This window comes from Lipophrys pholis (assembly GCF_963383615.2).
Source record: "Lipophrys pholis genome assembly, chromosome: 7".
NCBI lineage: Eukaryota > Metazoa > Chordata > Actinopteri > Blenniiformes > Blenniidae > Lipophrys > Lipophrys pholis.
In genome coordinates, this window is record NC_137638.1 from 15,520,328 (window position 1) to 15,536,265 (window position 15,938).

Here is a 15,938-nt window from a genome sequence, read left to right on the forward strand (position 1 = left end):
AAAGCAAGGCAGCACAACTTAACCGTTTATATTAGAAAGTGTGCTGCAACTCACCGATCCTGCACAAGCAACGCTTGGCAATAAAGGACCTACTGATTATGAACAGGAAATGCTTTTAGTGTTAAAAACTACAAAGACCTCCGAATGACACCTTTTAATTTTCTCCATTACAGGCGAATTAGCCTCGAGCGTATTCATCAGACGTGCAGAGGGTCTGGTTACCTTGAGGATTTTGTAGGCACTGCTCATGGATGTGACCTTATGGTTGGCGTGGGAGCCTCCCAGCTTGCACAGGTGACAAACGGGTCGTCTGCAGACTTCACAGTACATGTTCACCTTCTCCATCTCGTGCTCGGGACACATGAGCACCTGGAATTGTTGGGAGGAAACGTAGATTATTGTCCCTGAGGAAAACATTTTCTTGGACGCTGCACACAGCTGCCTACTATACAGTTACATGCTGCATAAAGTAGAGAACAACAAGGAGGTATAATTAGACCAAAGAATTCACGCACACACATTCAACAACAGTGCTGGCCAGCACAGAATTCTGTAGTCTGGTTGGACACATTAAAATCTAACTGAAGTGAAACAGGAAGATGAAAGAAGACTCAAAAAGAAGCGTCTCGCTGAGTAATTTCCTGATGCGCCTTCAAATAAGTTAGATCAGCACTTTTTCATGCCAAGAGCCACATTAGAATTAGAAACATCAGGCTGCTTGACGAACAACCACATGTGCAATGAAAACAGAACTGCAAACCCAGGAACAGCATTTATGGACAAGATGTTTGAAATAATGGACATGACGTTAGTCCTTCCACAATGGTGTGGCCTTCTGTGATGATAGTTGAAAAACACAACTCATCTAAACAGCTATTTTGCTTTTGGCGTTAATTGCAAAAATTGACAATGATTGCAAGTGAGGTGAAAATAGGACATTTTCTTTACGCTACCACCTCATTAAATGTGTTCTGTAATTACTTGACATCATAAGCAAACTGTATAACACCAGCTGTAATGTTTGAGTTCTCTTCTTTGTAATCGACTTCAAAGAGGCAGCCTTTTAAAAACTACTCGTCTGGTTCACACTTTTCTACCAATTCCTTCATAATACAACAAAAAGAACAAGGATTTTAAAGTCATGTTTGTGCCACGTTTTGTGGCTAAAGAGTTTTGGTAACCATTATGTGTTGCCGTCTAGGCTGGGATGAAAACGCCATTTTCCAGTGCTATGCAGTGATAAATGCCAGTGGATCTCTACTTGTGCTTTACTTTTAAACAAATTTACTAAATTGTTTACTCCCATTTTAGATCAAAACATTAATAAACTGCAGATGGGTCAGTCAAAAAGAAAAAAGGGACATTTATTCAATTACAAGACTCTGCATACTTCCGTTTTGTAATGACTATAACAGTGACTGACAGCTGTATATTCCATTAGTCCACTCTTGGTTTAAGAGACGTACTATGTTAAATAAAACTTAGGTTTCCCAATCTTCACTAGACGGACACGTTGATACACGCCAATGTTTGTTTATGACTCGAGACGACTTATCTCCCGCAATGTTTACAGTCCAGAGTCGTCCATCTAGACAAAATACACAGAAATACAGGTTTAGACATTCGTGACAGTACTTGCCTTGGGCCTAAAATTCGTGGTGGGACCCACATACTCGTGCTGAGCCTTGGGCGTACCCCAAGGATGGTGCAGCTTGAAGCACTCGTTGCAGAAGCTGGCCTTGCAGTCCATGCAGCTCTTTGTGGCCTCCTGCAGCTGCGGAGGTTTGCAGATGTTGCACATGATGGCGATGGCAGCACGGGCGGCCTGCCGGTAGCGCTCCACGATGCTCTCCAGGGTGAAGTTCCTGAACAGCATGCTGATGCCGCGCTCGCCCAGGTCGATGTCGTGCTGGCATCCCGGGCACGCGATGGTGGTGACCCGAGGGGTCACCGAGCCCCTGCGCCACCCCTGTGATGAGATTGAACCTGAAGGAAAAACGACAGAGGTCAAGTGAGAAGAGTTCATGACTAATATGTTGGTCCAGCCTTAGGTCCGTCAGTTTCCACTCTTGTCCGAGGCCCCATTTTGACATGCCAGCGGCAATGTCCAATGACTAAGTTACTGAATAGATAGCCTCGAAGAGTCACAACTTAAAAATTCAGACACTTTTTTTTTTTTTTATATAAAGATTTTGAGCTGAGAGTCAAAGGACGATCTCAAGGCAAAAATGCCTTTGGACACATAAAGCCTTCAAAAATAGGGCCTCAGTATGTCTCTCTTCTTTAGTTCCAGTGTTACAACTACTTAATAGATGCACGGATGTATGGAACAAGACACCAGTACAGGCAATGCATCAAGCAGTTGTCAAACACGGGGGGGGGGGGGGGGGGGGGAGATAATAGAGTAGTGGGGCAGTACTGAGAAGGTTCAGGGGAGTCATGGGGAAGATGGCATCCTTGGAGCTTATACACCATCTTGATAAGAAATCCAAGTCATTCATTACTGAAGGAGTGAAGACTATCTGAAGTGCTCACAATGATCTGGACAAAAGTTGCTTTTTTTTTTTTTTCTTAATTGATGATTGAGGAAAGAAAAATATGACAAACCATGGCAATTGTAAGACAAGCAATGTGATGAGTTACACTGCGGTACGTAGACAGAAATTAAAATTTCAAGCAGATGAACTTGTATGTGGCATGTCCAGTTCAATGCATCAACACTTTACACATCTCCTCTTGAAGCAAAATTCAAGAGAATTTCACAACCCTGTGCTTGTTACCGATGCGACGGCATCGTAACACGGCAGCAACACAGTAAAATGACGTGGGACCAAACAAACGTCACACAAGGTCACGTCACAGGGACAGGCAGGGTCTGTAAAACACACCGTTACCACAATCAAAGCCAGCAAACTGAAGTCAGCACACGCAAAAAGAAAAATGTTGCTTCACGTTTGTGGGGGACAGGGGAAGCGAGGAGTGCTGGATTTATCTCGGTTTGAGAGCCGGTATTTCCGCTCCGTTTCCGAGGACCTGAAAATTAAATCAAACACTCCTCAGGTAAGCGAAACACAGGAAAACTAGTTGGAAACAACACTTTTGCGAGAAAAAAAAAAAATGAAAAAAGGAGTGCAGCAGAGGGGAAAGCAGTGGCAAAACAGCAAACTATGAAACATGTGTGTGTGTGGATGCCATGTGACAGGGTGCTGTGAGCAGAACTGAAAGCTGTGACGGTGAAGAGACGGAATAAACACACACGTCAAATCTGTTGGCCATTTGCCTGTAAACTGAACACTGATGATCGTCCAATCATACCTCCTCCATATGCTTTGACAAATGAGAAATTAACATTGTGGCGATGTTAGAATGACTGAAGATGACACTGCCTTGTTAAAACAAATATATAATATATATACACTTTGTCTAAATTTGGCCCTGTGACCGTTAGAAACAGGTTTTTGTGGCCCTCACGGTGACCAGAGCACTCCCACCACAGGGACATGTCAGAATTACTCTGGATATTTTTATTTCATTTTGATTCATGCTGTACTTAGATTACATGAGAAAAGAAGTTCAAATGCAGTTAAATGATTTGTCCTCTCATAACCTGTGAATCTTTATGCATTTTATCCAGGGACAATTAATTGTTTGATTTATCTTTGTTTGTTTTAGATTCTAAAAATGTTTCTGTTGTTCGACGCCCACACAAAACAAATGTGGGACAACAATTAGAATGAAAATGAGGAAATGCACTAGGATCTTTGTATCTTGGCAAACAAACAATATAATCTTTTTTTCGCTGAGGAAGACAAATTGTAATCCCCGTTCTAGCCTTTTTAAAATAAAGTTAATGGGATCGACGAGGGAAAACGTTAAACTTTCTGTGTTTTTAACATTTGAAAGAAGAAGAAGAAGAAGAAGAAACATCCACCGAGTATGTCAGACTCCACGTTGGCGTATTCGGACCAACAAAGCTTGCATTCACTTGTGTTTTACTTGGCCGGCTGCGACATCTTAAATCACCAGATCCAAAATGATTAGAGGTAGGCTCAAACAGGCCTGTGTGCCTATAAACTCTTCCTCAGACACTAATGATGATTATCAAGTGGAGCGTTGACAGCACCCTGAGGGCAAACAGGTATCGAGTCAGTGAGACCGAGTTAAGAATCTTGGCAAGCCCAAACGTATTGTAATCTCCTACTCACTAGGTGTGTGTGTCTGTTCAGCTCCGTGACAGAGACGTACAGTTCCCCCGCCTCCATAAAGCTGCTTTACTCACAACCGTGATTTACCAAATGAATGCAAAGCCTCGCTCGTGTACAGACGCACACATTCCTGTCCCGATTCAGCTCCTAGGAAACCTCCTCGCCCCCTTCCTCGCTAATTTTAGCCTTTCAATTCTCTCCTAGCACTGGACTCCCTGCTCGTCAGGGACTCGACCTCCGTTTCGTTCCCAGCTCTGCTCTAACTGCTACTGGGTCTTGCCATCCCCGCTTTTTAATTTCATTTTTATGCTCGGTGGACATTTTTTTAAAAAGGGGGACCAATAACGAAAGCTACATATTGTGTCTCACAATCACCTGGAGCAAAATTAAATCACATGGAGCCAGTAATGCGAGTTTGCATGTTTGCGTTGAGAGCGCTAAGGTAAACTATGTGGAGGAAAAAAGACAGAAACCAAACTCGGGTTCCACAGGAGGTCTAGTAACTGTACTCACTACTACAGCTACTCAAAACACGGAGCCCGCGTCTACCTCGGTTTCCAAACGACCTTCGCACTGTGGCTGCAAGCAATGAACAGAGAAGTGAGGTGAGACCAACAAGGAAATCATACAGAACATGATGTGACGTGTGAAGCAAAAACATTGGAGAAACAACAAAACCAACTTAAAACGTGAACTGAAGCAAAACAGTGTTTAAAAATATATAAATAAATAGTGGTGATGCAGTTCAGAGTGAAATACAAACCAGACCACTGAAGTTGCTCGTACATGATGTGAACGGTTACACAAAGACATTTGACTCTTGATTTATGAATGGTCCCGTTCAATAACATTTTAGACAGAACATCTTTTACTGAATTTAGATCGTTTGTGGTCTGAGGTTTAGCTTGTTTTGTGCACGTTTGACAAAGGAGAGAAGAGAACCAGCTTCACGTTTGGAAAACAAAACAGGAAACCGGGTCGGTTCACGTTACCGTCTTGAAACTAAACAACACAAGTGGCACCACTGCCTCAACCTGAAAATTTAGCAAGCTGTCAAAGAACATTTTAATGATTTGATTCAAAGTAAAAGAAAAAAAAAAAGAAAAAAAAAAAAAGAAAGGTCAACCAAACATTTTTACAGTGGCCGCTAATAAGATCTTGGATGAAGAAAACAAAAGTTTTAGGTGAATGTGACTTTCCCCTTTTGTGTTCAAAAATGCAACAAATGTGTTAGAAAATCATTGCTGAACTGTATAAGACCTAAGAATGTCACAGCAAATTTCCATCGCATCAATAGACCCAGGTTAGTCAGAACACATTTTTATGAGCAGTAACTCTCGTTTGCGTTACCTCAGCTGCTCTGTCACACCCATTTTCTAAAAAACAGGTGGAACCAGGTCCTCAATAAACTCTGAAAACACAAACATCTTGTTTGTTGTTGTCACAAGATGGAGTCATGCAGGAAACACTTGCAATTCCGAGCGAACCCTCTCCTGGCCATGCATTTGCGTTCAGTGGTACAGCGGCAGCATTAATCCTCCACTGGAGAAAAACAGACAGCACTGGTCCCACTCGTGTCAAATGATTCCTTCGGGGGCTCTTATCGGCCCTCAGGCCTTATCAGGCAGTTGAACACGTGCATCGGAGCTGCAGTTGAAGTGACATGAAACAACAATGCCGATGAAGGTTTAGTGAACCATCTTTCTCCGTCCCGGCACAGCAGGACTCGTCCAAGCTGCACACAGACAAATATAGCCTTAAGTCTTCCCTTTCTCTCCCTTCATCTAATCCCTCAGTCGTTCCTCACGGGCAGGTTGTGTCGCCATGGCGACCGATGATCTGATCTCCCAGTGGTGCAGGCATGGCCGTGCGAGGAGGGCCCGTTCGTTCTGGATGGGGTGTCAACGTGCCTGGAGCAAACTGTCGGACGGGTTTCCTGCATACACTGTAAATCTGTTTCATAATCTGCTGATTAAATGCACTTAGCACAGGAACAACCGCACAGAATAATCCCAGAGGGAATGCCACTGAAACATGACTCAAACACTTCATCCCTAAATACAAAAAAAAAAAAAAAAAAAGTATGAGAAATAGCATTTAAATTGACTGTAAAATGACTTCACTCATCGGTTTACTTAGATGCAGAACGAGGACACAGAAATGAGGAGACGGCTTCCTCATGTCCACAACGTGGCTTTCGGCACAGTGAGAGATTTGTTTACTCAAAAGCAAGGTTTGGTTATTTCCTGCAGTAACACATGCAGTCCTGTCCTGCCAGTGAAGAATGATCCCATTCACGTTGAAGAGAAGGACTCTGAAAGAGGGGGGCTCTGGAGGGCCCCGATCTCAGCGGTTTTAAGAAAAGTTGTTCTGGGATCGGGATCAGAATCCCCCCCCCCTAATCTAGCCTTCCAATTGAGATTCTCGATGTTTGTCTGAGCATTGGCATTTCATGAACTGCAAGCAAAACCAGATGTCACCCAGTTTCAAGCACTAAAGGCTGTTGATATACAAGAAGCCTACTTTATCTCTCAAATCTACACCATACATGATAGGTATGCATTTTAAGACTTCTTTCTGTGACGTACAGTTTAGTTTTGTTTTTATAAAGTCAGCAAGCATGCCAGGGTTTATCATCTTAAAATGCACAAGGAACCGTTTTGATGTTCACATGCAGTGAGTCCCCATCTACAGTGCGAAAAATTGTCATTAAAGCTGTATAGAGTTTGGACTAGTAAGCAATGGGACATAATTCAGAAAGTAGCAATGAATGAGGGCAATTAATTCACAAAATAAAAGATTTACATTCACACATACTGACTAATGCCCCTTTTCCTCAGATAAACACGATGTTATTTCTGTTAAAAAGGTATGCAGTGAGGCCCAGCTCTGGCTTTGTCAGCAGGGGGGGGGGGCGCATGGGTACAAATGAGGCATCTTTATGGAAATGGGCCTGTAGCCCGGAGTCCTCAGGAGGCAGAAAGGCCGCCTTGTGTCCTCTGCCGGTCTCAAGACTTAGACGCTGACCTGGTGGAGCCGGGCTGCAGCCGTGCCATGTGTCGAGCAGAGAACTTCAAAAATGTTGTGACAAGTTAATTTCGCCGCCTGCGGCCCACTTCGCCTGCAGCTCTCCCTCCCTCCCTCAGTCAGCTCAGCTTTAAGAGTTTAAACTGCTTTAAAAAGGAGCTTACACTTTGCTCACTCATGTGAATATTATACACACACATAAACACTGTATATCTGATTAAGAGTGGAGTGAAAATGATAGCTGATCGTGTTTATTTTCTTATAAAGGAGGGGTTTGCTGCCCGAGGGAATTTCCAGTCAGACAGAGAAAACATGCAAACCTTGAGAGAGCCTGTCAACACTTCTTTTCCTCCATCAGGAGCCAAAACTACAGCTCGTGAAGACGCTGATTTGTCTTTAATGAGCCCTAAATGCAGATAGGATTAGGAAAGTGACGAATGATTGTAATTGCTCACCGATAAAATCATTTTCATGTTGGTTTTACTTCACCTGAACAGGACAAAGGAGGGTCGGTGTCTGCGCCACACAAGATATCACTTTAATAGCGGGCTCATTTTCCACTTTGCAAAGCTTTCATGAGCTTATCTGGTCTCTCCCATAAATTTGCATCGACTATAGATTTGCTTGTTGGTTCCTGAAGTCCTTGTCGCAGTGGCACTGCCTTTTGCAAGTCAGTGAGTTGATCAAATACGACCTTCTGTTCTTATTTGTAATCATATCTTTAATTGAAACCTATATCCAAACTTCCGATTAGCCGATATGTGGCAGCGCTCAATCAATTGGAGAACAAACTGCCAATGAGGTAGAATTAACCTTAACCGGATAATTCAGATTTTCGATAAATTCGCAGCTATCAAAACCTGGTAAATGCTGAAAATTAGATGACTGCTCAGGAACATGCAGTTGAGATTAGCAGGAAACACATACAAGGAGCATTACTGATAAAGAGCCATGCTTCCTTTTTTTGAAAGCCTCAACTCATGTCATAAATTGCATTTGCAGTCCCTATGAGTAGATTAAAAACTCCCTTCGGCTCATATAACTGCACTTATAAATCAAGCAACCCCACAACATCATGAGCAGTTCTTTCTAAATGCACCTTCCAACATTAGCAGAAATCTGAGCTCCACTTCCAAGAACCGATAAAGCCACATCACAACAGTTTCTGTAAAGAATAGGGTAACATTCCACCTGCCGGGAAAAGAAAGAGTTTAGGTCCCTTACCCAGAGCCCCACCTGATCTCACAAGCCGATCCAGCCTCTCCATGGAGGGGGAGGGAACCCGGGACCTGGGGCTGCCGGGCAGCGAGCACTCGGACCCGGCATCGAAAGAGTCCTCATGGTTGAGCATCAGCAGCTCGCGGACACACTTGTGGCAGACGCTGTGCTGGCAGGGCAGGATCAGCGGGTGGGTGAAGAGCTCCTTGCAGATCGGACAGATCAGCTCCCGCTCGATGTTTTTGATCGGGACCTGAAGATGAAGACGGGACAACTGAAAGATTTCCCATACAAGGATATAAGAAAAGCCATTAATAAAAACCCTGCTTGTGAACGTTTTGCCCGAGACCACTACTGTTGTGAACAGCGTGTAGGAGACACAAAAAAGTGCACAGACAGAAATAGCGTCGTAGATCAGTCTGGAAAAAAACTAGGATGCAGCTTTGTTTGATTTGCGGAATGATAACTTCAGTAAGGCACAATGAAAGGTATATTTTTAGAAGGGGAAAAAAAAAACAAAAAAAAAACCACCAATTACAACAGTGAATCTCTGGGAATTTAATGAAAGACTGCGGCCAATAAACAACTGCAGATCAACAGCAGTGAAGAGGAAAAACTCCAGAAAGAGAGCAGTCTTGGGCCTCAGTCGGGTCAAGTGAGTGCATAGTGAAGAAAGAATAACTGACAAAAGACGAGTTGATGGAAGCGCCTTTCACACAGATTGATTTTACAGTGAATCATTGCATACAAACAGCCCATCGGCAAGTTAGTTTTTGATCGTTCCTCAGACAATACAAGTGCATGTCAAAAAAATGTTTCTTTGAAAAGTTGGCTCAAAACACACACTGAAACGTCAAGATTTTTAAAAATAAAATAAAATAAAAAATGACCTTGGGTTGAAAAAAAAAATCTGGTGTGTAAATATTTTGAGAACTTTTTCAACACAGCATATGAAGGATTAAAATGAACTAAATAAGGTAGGGATATATTAAATGATGTAGCAGATTAATACCTTCTCTTTCATATGGGAGTATATCCAAAGTATCTGTACATTTAACATGTTTGTGGTGAAGGAAAACGTCGCCGATTCCTCCATGAACACACATTCACTTTCACCGTGTACAATCACAATAACAGCCAGCCGCAGTGTCTTTACCATGTTTCTGATTACATAAGGCAGGATTAAAGCCCGGCTAAATATAGATAAACAGAGAAATACAGCCGGTCACGTTTGGACACATAGAAAAGCTTCCTGGCAGCAGAGCTGAGCCGAGCTCTGGATTGTCCATTGAGTTCAGCTGCTGTGATGGAACTTCACAATAAAGTCAAACAAACAACAAGCGACGCGTCCGTGTGTTTGGAGACGAGTCCGGGGGTGATAAAAGAAGGAAGTTTGAATAGACAAAAAAAAAAAGGGGGGCAGAGAGTCGTGTCCTCCAGCCTGTGGGAAGACAATCGTTCCACACTAAATAAATGAAACAAAGGCTGCCTCCTGCAATGAATGGACGCTGCGAACTTCTTTCTCTTTACACAGCGGAGGAGCTGCAGTCTGGTGAACAATGGCTTCTTCTTAATTATCCCTCACAAACTCCATAAATCTACTTTTTAACCACCCTAACAAAACAAAAAAAACAACTCACCACGATCATGCTGTTTCGCCGCATCTCTGCAGACACGCGGTGAAGACGCCGCCTGTGCGCGTGCCTTAATGATAAATAAGGAAATAAAATAAACAGCGCTTTGTCCGGCGTTTCTTTCGAGTGAGGCTAAAAACAAAACTTCTCTGGAGCAGAAGATGCCGACAGCGACGGCTGAGTGAATTTAAATGGGGTGACGCTGCAAGAGGAGGGAGGGGGGCGGTGAATCGGCACAGCGCGTCCCCGCTGCTGTGCGCGTCCCCGCTGCAGCGCGCAGGAGGAGGAGGAGGAGGAGGAGGGAATCGCTGATGCCTTCATGTGGTCCAAATTAACATAGTGCATGCTCATTGCCATCACTCTACAACTACTCGTTGTAAATCACTAGTACAGTTCATTTACACGCTGCGCAATAATACTCAAAGTGAAAACTACAGCAGAGATCAACAACCTTTTTCAAAATGGTCTCCTCAATAAGTGCACATTAAGCACCAGATGAAACTCCACAGATTACAAAAAAAAAAGGAACTTCTGTTTATCATCTTTTATTCAGAGCAGGAGTTGTTTTACAAAATATACTTTTTTGCTAAAGAAAGCGGTTCCAGATCTGAGGTCCGGGATCCTCTTGAAAGGCACCAGAGATCACAAGGGGGGGCTCAAGGCTTTGCCTACTCTAATGTGAAAAATTTGACTCACACACTCTGCAAAAACGACAATAGGTCCCACTTGTGTCCCACAATTTCTAGATCCTATAAAGTGTGTTATTGTTGTCAGGCAGAATTAAGTAGTGCGTTTTTAGACCAATAACCAATCCCACATAAATCAAATCCCTGATGCTTCCATCACTGTCCAACTGCATCACGACAAACCACCTCATTCTGGAAAGTCAAATCTACCAGTGGGGTTTCATGCAGTTTCAAGACAGACTTTCAGAGACTCAGTGCTGTCCAGCTGTTTGGTAGTAAATTACTGGCGCAGGACTTCGAGAGGTCCAGACTGCCCTTTGCGTCCCACTGCTTGAGAAGCTTTTAGTTTGAAGTCATCTGCTTTGACGTGTTTGTGAGAGTCCGTGTGTGTGGTTAGTGTTTGGCTTCACTGTAATGTTTTAGCAAAACAAAGCTTGTAGAATTACTTTAAGTTTGTTTTTCTTTTTACAACAAGTTAGAGTCACACTGAAATATACCAACGAATAATGAAATAGTTGGAATTTTCAAATATGATATAGAGCTGCTCCCTTTGCCTGTACTACTGTGTTAGCATATAAACTGGATTCGCAACAGAAGTTAGGACAGCTGTAATTGTAAAATAAAAAATGCGAAAGTGCCAACACATTATTGTTTTGGTGCGAACACAAAGAAGCTGTTTCCACCGTGTAGAACGCTCCCGACAGGAGCCACGAAACATGTGATACAGCTTCTGCTCACTTTACGATCTCTTCTGATGTCAGGCTGCCTCCTATTAATAAAGGGGATTTATGACCTGGTAATTGCATGCTGCAGTGGTTATTGGTAAGTCTTCAATTAATTTTATGACACAATGGGGCTTTGCGAGTCAACCCAAACCATGTTTCGGTGAGTGAACAAGCGGGTTTATGTAACCGCTGCACAGGCCTTTGGAGGGGACATTTCTTTAGGAGGTAAAGCGACAGCTTAGGCAGAGGTACCATCGACCCTGCCCTCTCAATGTGACTACATAGCGAGACAGTTATTTGTGCGAGCCTGCTGGTTTATATGTTCTCCGATTCCCTTCTCCAGTCTTGAGGCAAATTGCATGCAGGCGTCAATGTGGCTGAACGATTGTGCGTCCCTGTGGATCCTCCCACTCCCAACTCTCGTAAGGATGGGTGTTAGTGTAGGTTTACGGACAGATGTGAAAGTTGTCTTGAACAGTGTCATATCTGGATCATTTCTATAATTTGACACCCTGTCCTAAATCTGCTCACGCAGAGTGTGTAACATAGACCCATTTATTGTAATAGTAGTGTGAAATTGTAACCTAGTCCCTGTATAAACTCACTCAATGGTCTACTGTCCTGTGTACCTCATCAGTCAAGAAATCAGAGTAAATCCTGTCCTGTTTTGTAGAATACAGGTCCGATTGCACTCGGTAGAATGGCTGATTTCAGTAACCGTATCAGTCCAGTGACTCAATGGCGTGTGCAATCTGCATTTTATCGCCACACATTAAGCACACACACCGCTTCATGCATGCCTGACTGACTGACACAGATTGTGCCAGCAGCAGAGATCCATTATAACACGTTCTGTCAGTCTGAAGTGGAAGAAGTGGGTGAAGACTTCCCCCTCTGTTCAAACACACCTCGGTAACCCGGTGCCCTATCTCAGCACGCAGCTGCTGCTGCTGCTGCTGCTGCTGCCAAGTGTCCCACATATCGATGGAGCTCTGTGATCTCCCTGCAGCGCTAGCAAGCAACACACACGGCAGAGCCTCTAATTAAAATCACGTTCATTGCCTTTTTCCTAAAAATAGAACAGGAGCCTCACTCTTTATGAGCCTCGGAGCTAAAACGCTGCAGAAATTAGCCTTCATTGATTTCAGCTTGAACAGCAGCAGCATGTGTACGCAGCAAAAAACTAGGACTCTTACCAGGTATTTTAATGAGGTTTCTCATCCAAATATCTCATCACACATATTAAACACAATCATGTAACAAGCAAGATTTTGGTGAAATTAAAGGGCTTCTTAAATGATCTCATTTCCACTTATTATAGCAGATTTTGGTTTATGAGAACAAACCTCTGCATCTCACTGAAAACACATGTGTGTGTCTCATATTGCACGTGACAATTCTGACTAGAAACTAGACCAGGGGTGGGAAATTAATTGTGCATTAAAAACCATAACTAAAGTGAAGGGCTCAGTAATAGGTTGAATCCAATTCTACTCATACATACAGTATACATTGCGATGGTGGGTAGCTACTGTTTTTGCACTGTACCAGTCAATTTATTGTATTCCTTTGGATTTTGACTTGTGGTGTCGAGTCACATTGTAATCTTTACAAACAGCCATCAATTCGACACAAACTAAGTGCAACGTTTTAGTTTTGACCGAAGTAAATATGCAAGATAATGCCCAAAAAATGGAACTCCACAAAATTCTGTATCAGAATACAGATTAAGAAAAAAAATGAGGCAACCACTTAAATACAATTAAAGCAGATGTATTGCATCAATACATGCATTGATTTATATTTCCCGATTGACCTCAAGTCGACCAGTGAGAGTCAACCAGAAAGCGGTGTGTGGACTATACAATGTGCAGGTTTGAAAAGGACAACTAGATAAACAATATTTTGTTATTTTGATGTATTAACACCTCAGGTCTTTAATTGTTTGAAGAACTTGTCAGTGATTCTGAAAAACTGCATTGTTTATCCATCAAATGTTTGCAGGTCGATGTTCAGAGGTGACCCTTGTCTTGCCTTCATCATTGATTTAAATGTTCAGACTAAAGATGAATACTTTTGGTCTGTATTGATATAATAGAATAGAACAGAACAGAACAGAACAGAACAGAACAGAATAGAATAGTTTTTATTTCGATTTTATTTCAATGGTAGCATTGGATGTATTGAAACCAATATTTTAAGACACTGGAAAACACTACAAGGGAATAGATTATAATTTGATAAAGTGTTTTATTTTCAATTGATTGACTAGAACACGCAGGTTTTAATGAGTCACAGTTTCTTGAAATATTTGCACAAAATTCAGTCCACACTGTGCGATATTAGAATAGAATAGAATAGAATAGAATAGAATAGGTGTCTAACTGTTGCTGAATGACAGCCCAATAATGATTGAAATTGTGTCGCGTTATGAAGACAGATTGTGCAAATTCAACATTATGAGAATAGAATAGAATAGAATAGAATAGAATAGAATAGAATAGAATAGAATAGGTGTGTTGGAGCATGCCTCTCCTGCCGGTGACAGCCGTGCAGGCCGGCCCGATGGAGCATAAATCCTCCCTGTTGAGACTCACCTCGCCCCGCTCGATGCGCTCCACGATGCTGGCGAACTCCGTGATGTCCTCGGAGTCCGACATGGTGATGGATGCACAGGACACAGACGGGCAGTGTGAAGAAAATTACCCGGAGGTTTGAAAGAGACAGACTCGACCGCTTCACAGGGGAGGTGAGACGATATCAAGACAGAAACGGCGCTCCTCAGACCACACTCTCCTCCTCCTCATCATCATCATCATCCTCTCTCCTCCCTCCCCTCTCTCTCTCTCTCTCTCTCCCTGTCACAGGCTTATGTTTGTCCAAAGAGTCTATAGTACATGCGCCGGATGCAGGTTTATTTTAGTTAGCCTCGTCTTGGAGGGAAAACCCCGCCCTGGTGTCTTCAGTCGCCCTGTACCATCTCCCTCCTCTGTGACTACAGCATCCCCAGCCGCGACGTCTCCGCACACAGGGCTCTTTGTACCCATCTGATCTCACATCTATCGACTCCACACTGAATGACTTCCCTTTAATCCACCAGTCACTACAAATAATCATAATCCCAGTGTGTAGATTAAGGGGCGGGGTCTTACATCTGTTCCAATAGTCTGAGTCATTGGACATTTACGCACGGCTGTCAGAGCGCGCACCTGGCATTTGTTGCTTTAAGGGCCGGCTTATGGTCCCAAAATGACGCCGCAGCGTTTTCTTTTCTTTTTCCTGTCTGTGAGGGAGGAGTTGGGTCCTGTTTTCTGGGAGACATTAATTGGCTCTTGAAGATGACACGTTCAGACTGTGACGCACTGAGCCGGAATGTGATGCGAGCTGCGTGAGGCAGGATTAAGTTGTGCGTTTTAAATTTTTTCTGTCAATGCCACTTGTTCCGCGTCGGCAGATGGTCTCACGGCATCATTTGAGCATATTCCAGATATTCCAGCCCATTGAGCATGTAGAGAAGGGCGAGTGTCCAGCCTGCCCCGGAGGACTAGTAACCAAAAAGATTCCAAGCAGTGACTTGATGACCCAGTGTGGAGGAACATGTTACATCTGGAGAAGTCTGCTCTCCATGAAGGGAGGATCCAGAGAATTTTATCCACCAGGGAGTAACAACCACATGAGGTCATTTATAAAATGACAAAAATGAAGGCTGCCACATGGTGTCTTTTTGATTGACTGGGAATGAAGTTTGTGTAATTCCGTCAAAGTGACAATATCTCTGGTTTGAGTGACACTAAACATCACTTGGGATGGGCGCCAGGATTCTGTCAATGTTTTTGCATTGACAGAATCCACATTGATAAAAACACAATGAAATCAGATGTACATGACTCTTAAACCTGGTTTGAAACTCTGAGGAACAAAAGTGTGTTTTGAGACAGGATTTGAAAGTTTGATTTTTCTCAGAGTTTCGGTGCAATGACACCAAAAACCCGAAATCTTCAGTGTAAAATTAAATGTGAGAACCTGACAGGAATCGCCGCAGCCATTATGATCCTCTGGCTGAGAACCAGTAATGGCTGTTAACAGGTTGTTCAGCAGTTCCTCCCATGGCTCTCAGTGCTCCTGCTCATGCATACGATCAGCAAAAAATGACACTTGACTTCCCCATAAAGAACCACTACAAGCCACAGTGCTCTTCACCCAACTGAATAATCAATACAATGCATTGATGGTGTGTTTTACTAAGTGGGATTGATTTAAGGTAAATAACTACAGGGAAATCAGCTGTTACATGAGCATATACAAGTTGACCCAAGGGCCTGGAGATCATTAAAAATGAGGCAGTCATATCCCATGATGCTTCAAGGCAGATGCGGTGCTATTGTAGAAACAATAGAATGAACGAGGATTTGCAGTGCTTTGTGGAATGGCTCTATGTGTGCT

At 43.1% G+C, this 15,938-nt stretch overlaps 1 protein-coding gene across 4 annotated transcripts in view; it reads right to left on the reverse strand.

Moving 5' to 3' along the window:
- Positions 1 to 14,155, reverse strand: part of trim36 (tripartite motif containing 36) — a gene marked incomplete at its 5' end in the record, with an annotated part of 31,967 nt that extends 17,812 nt beyond the window's left edge. Inside the window, 5 exons of one of the 4 annotated variants that reach the window (XM_080467110.1) lie at positions 223 to 369; positions 1,640 to 1,986; positions 4,755 to 4,784; positions 8,469 to 8,703; positions 10,091 to 10,267. In XM_080467110.1, coding sequence (XP_080323236.1) covers positions 223 to 369; positions 1,640 to 1,986; positions 4,755 to 4,784; positions 8,469 to 8,703; positions 10,091 to 10,114 — 783 coding nt within the window. Of the gene's footprint in view, positions 1 to 222; positions 370 to 1,639; positions 1,987 to 4,754; positions 4,785 to 8,456; positions 8,704 to 10,090; positions 10,268 to 14,092 lie in introns of those variants that run through there. The other 3 variants (XM_080467113.1, XM_080467111.1, XM_080467112.1) reach the window with 3 other exon arrangements.
- Positions 14,156 to 15,938: the final 1,783 nt, after the last annotated feature.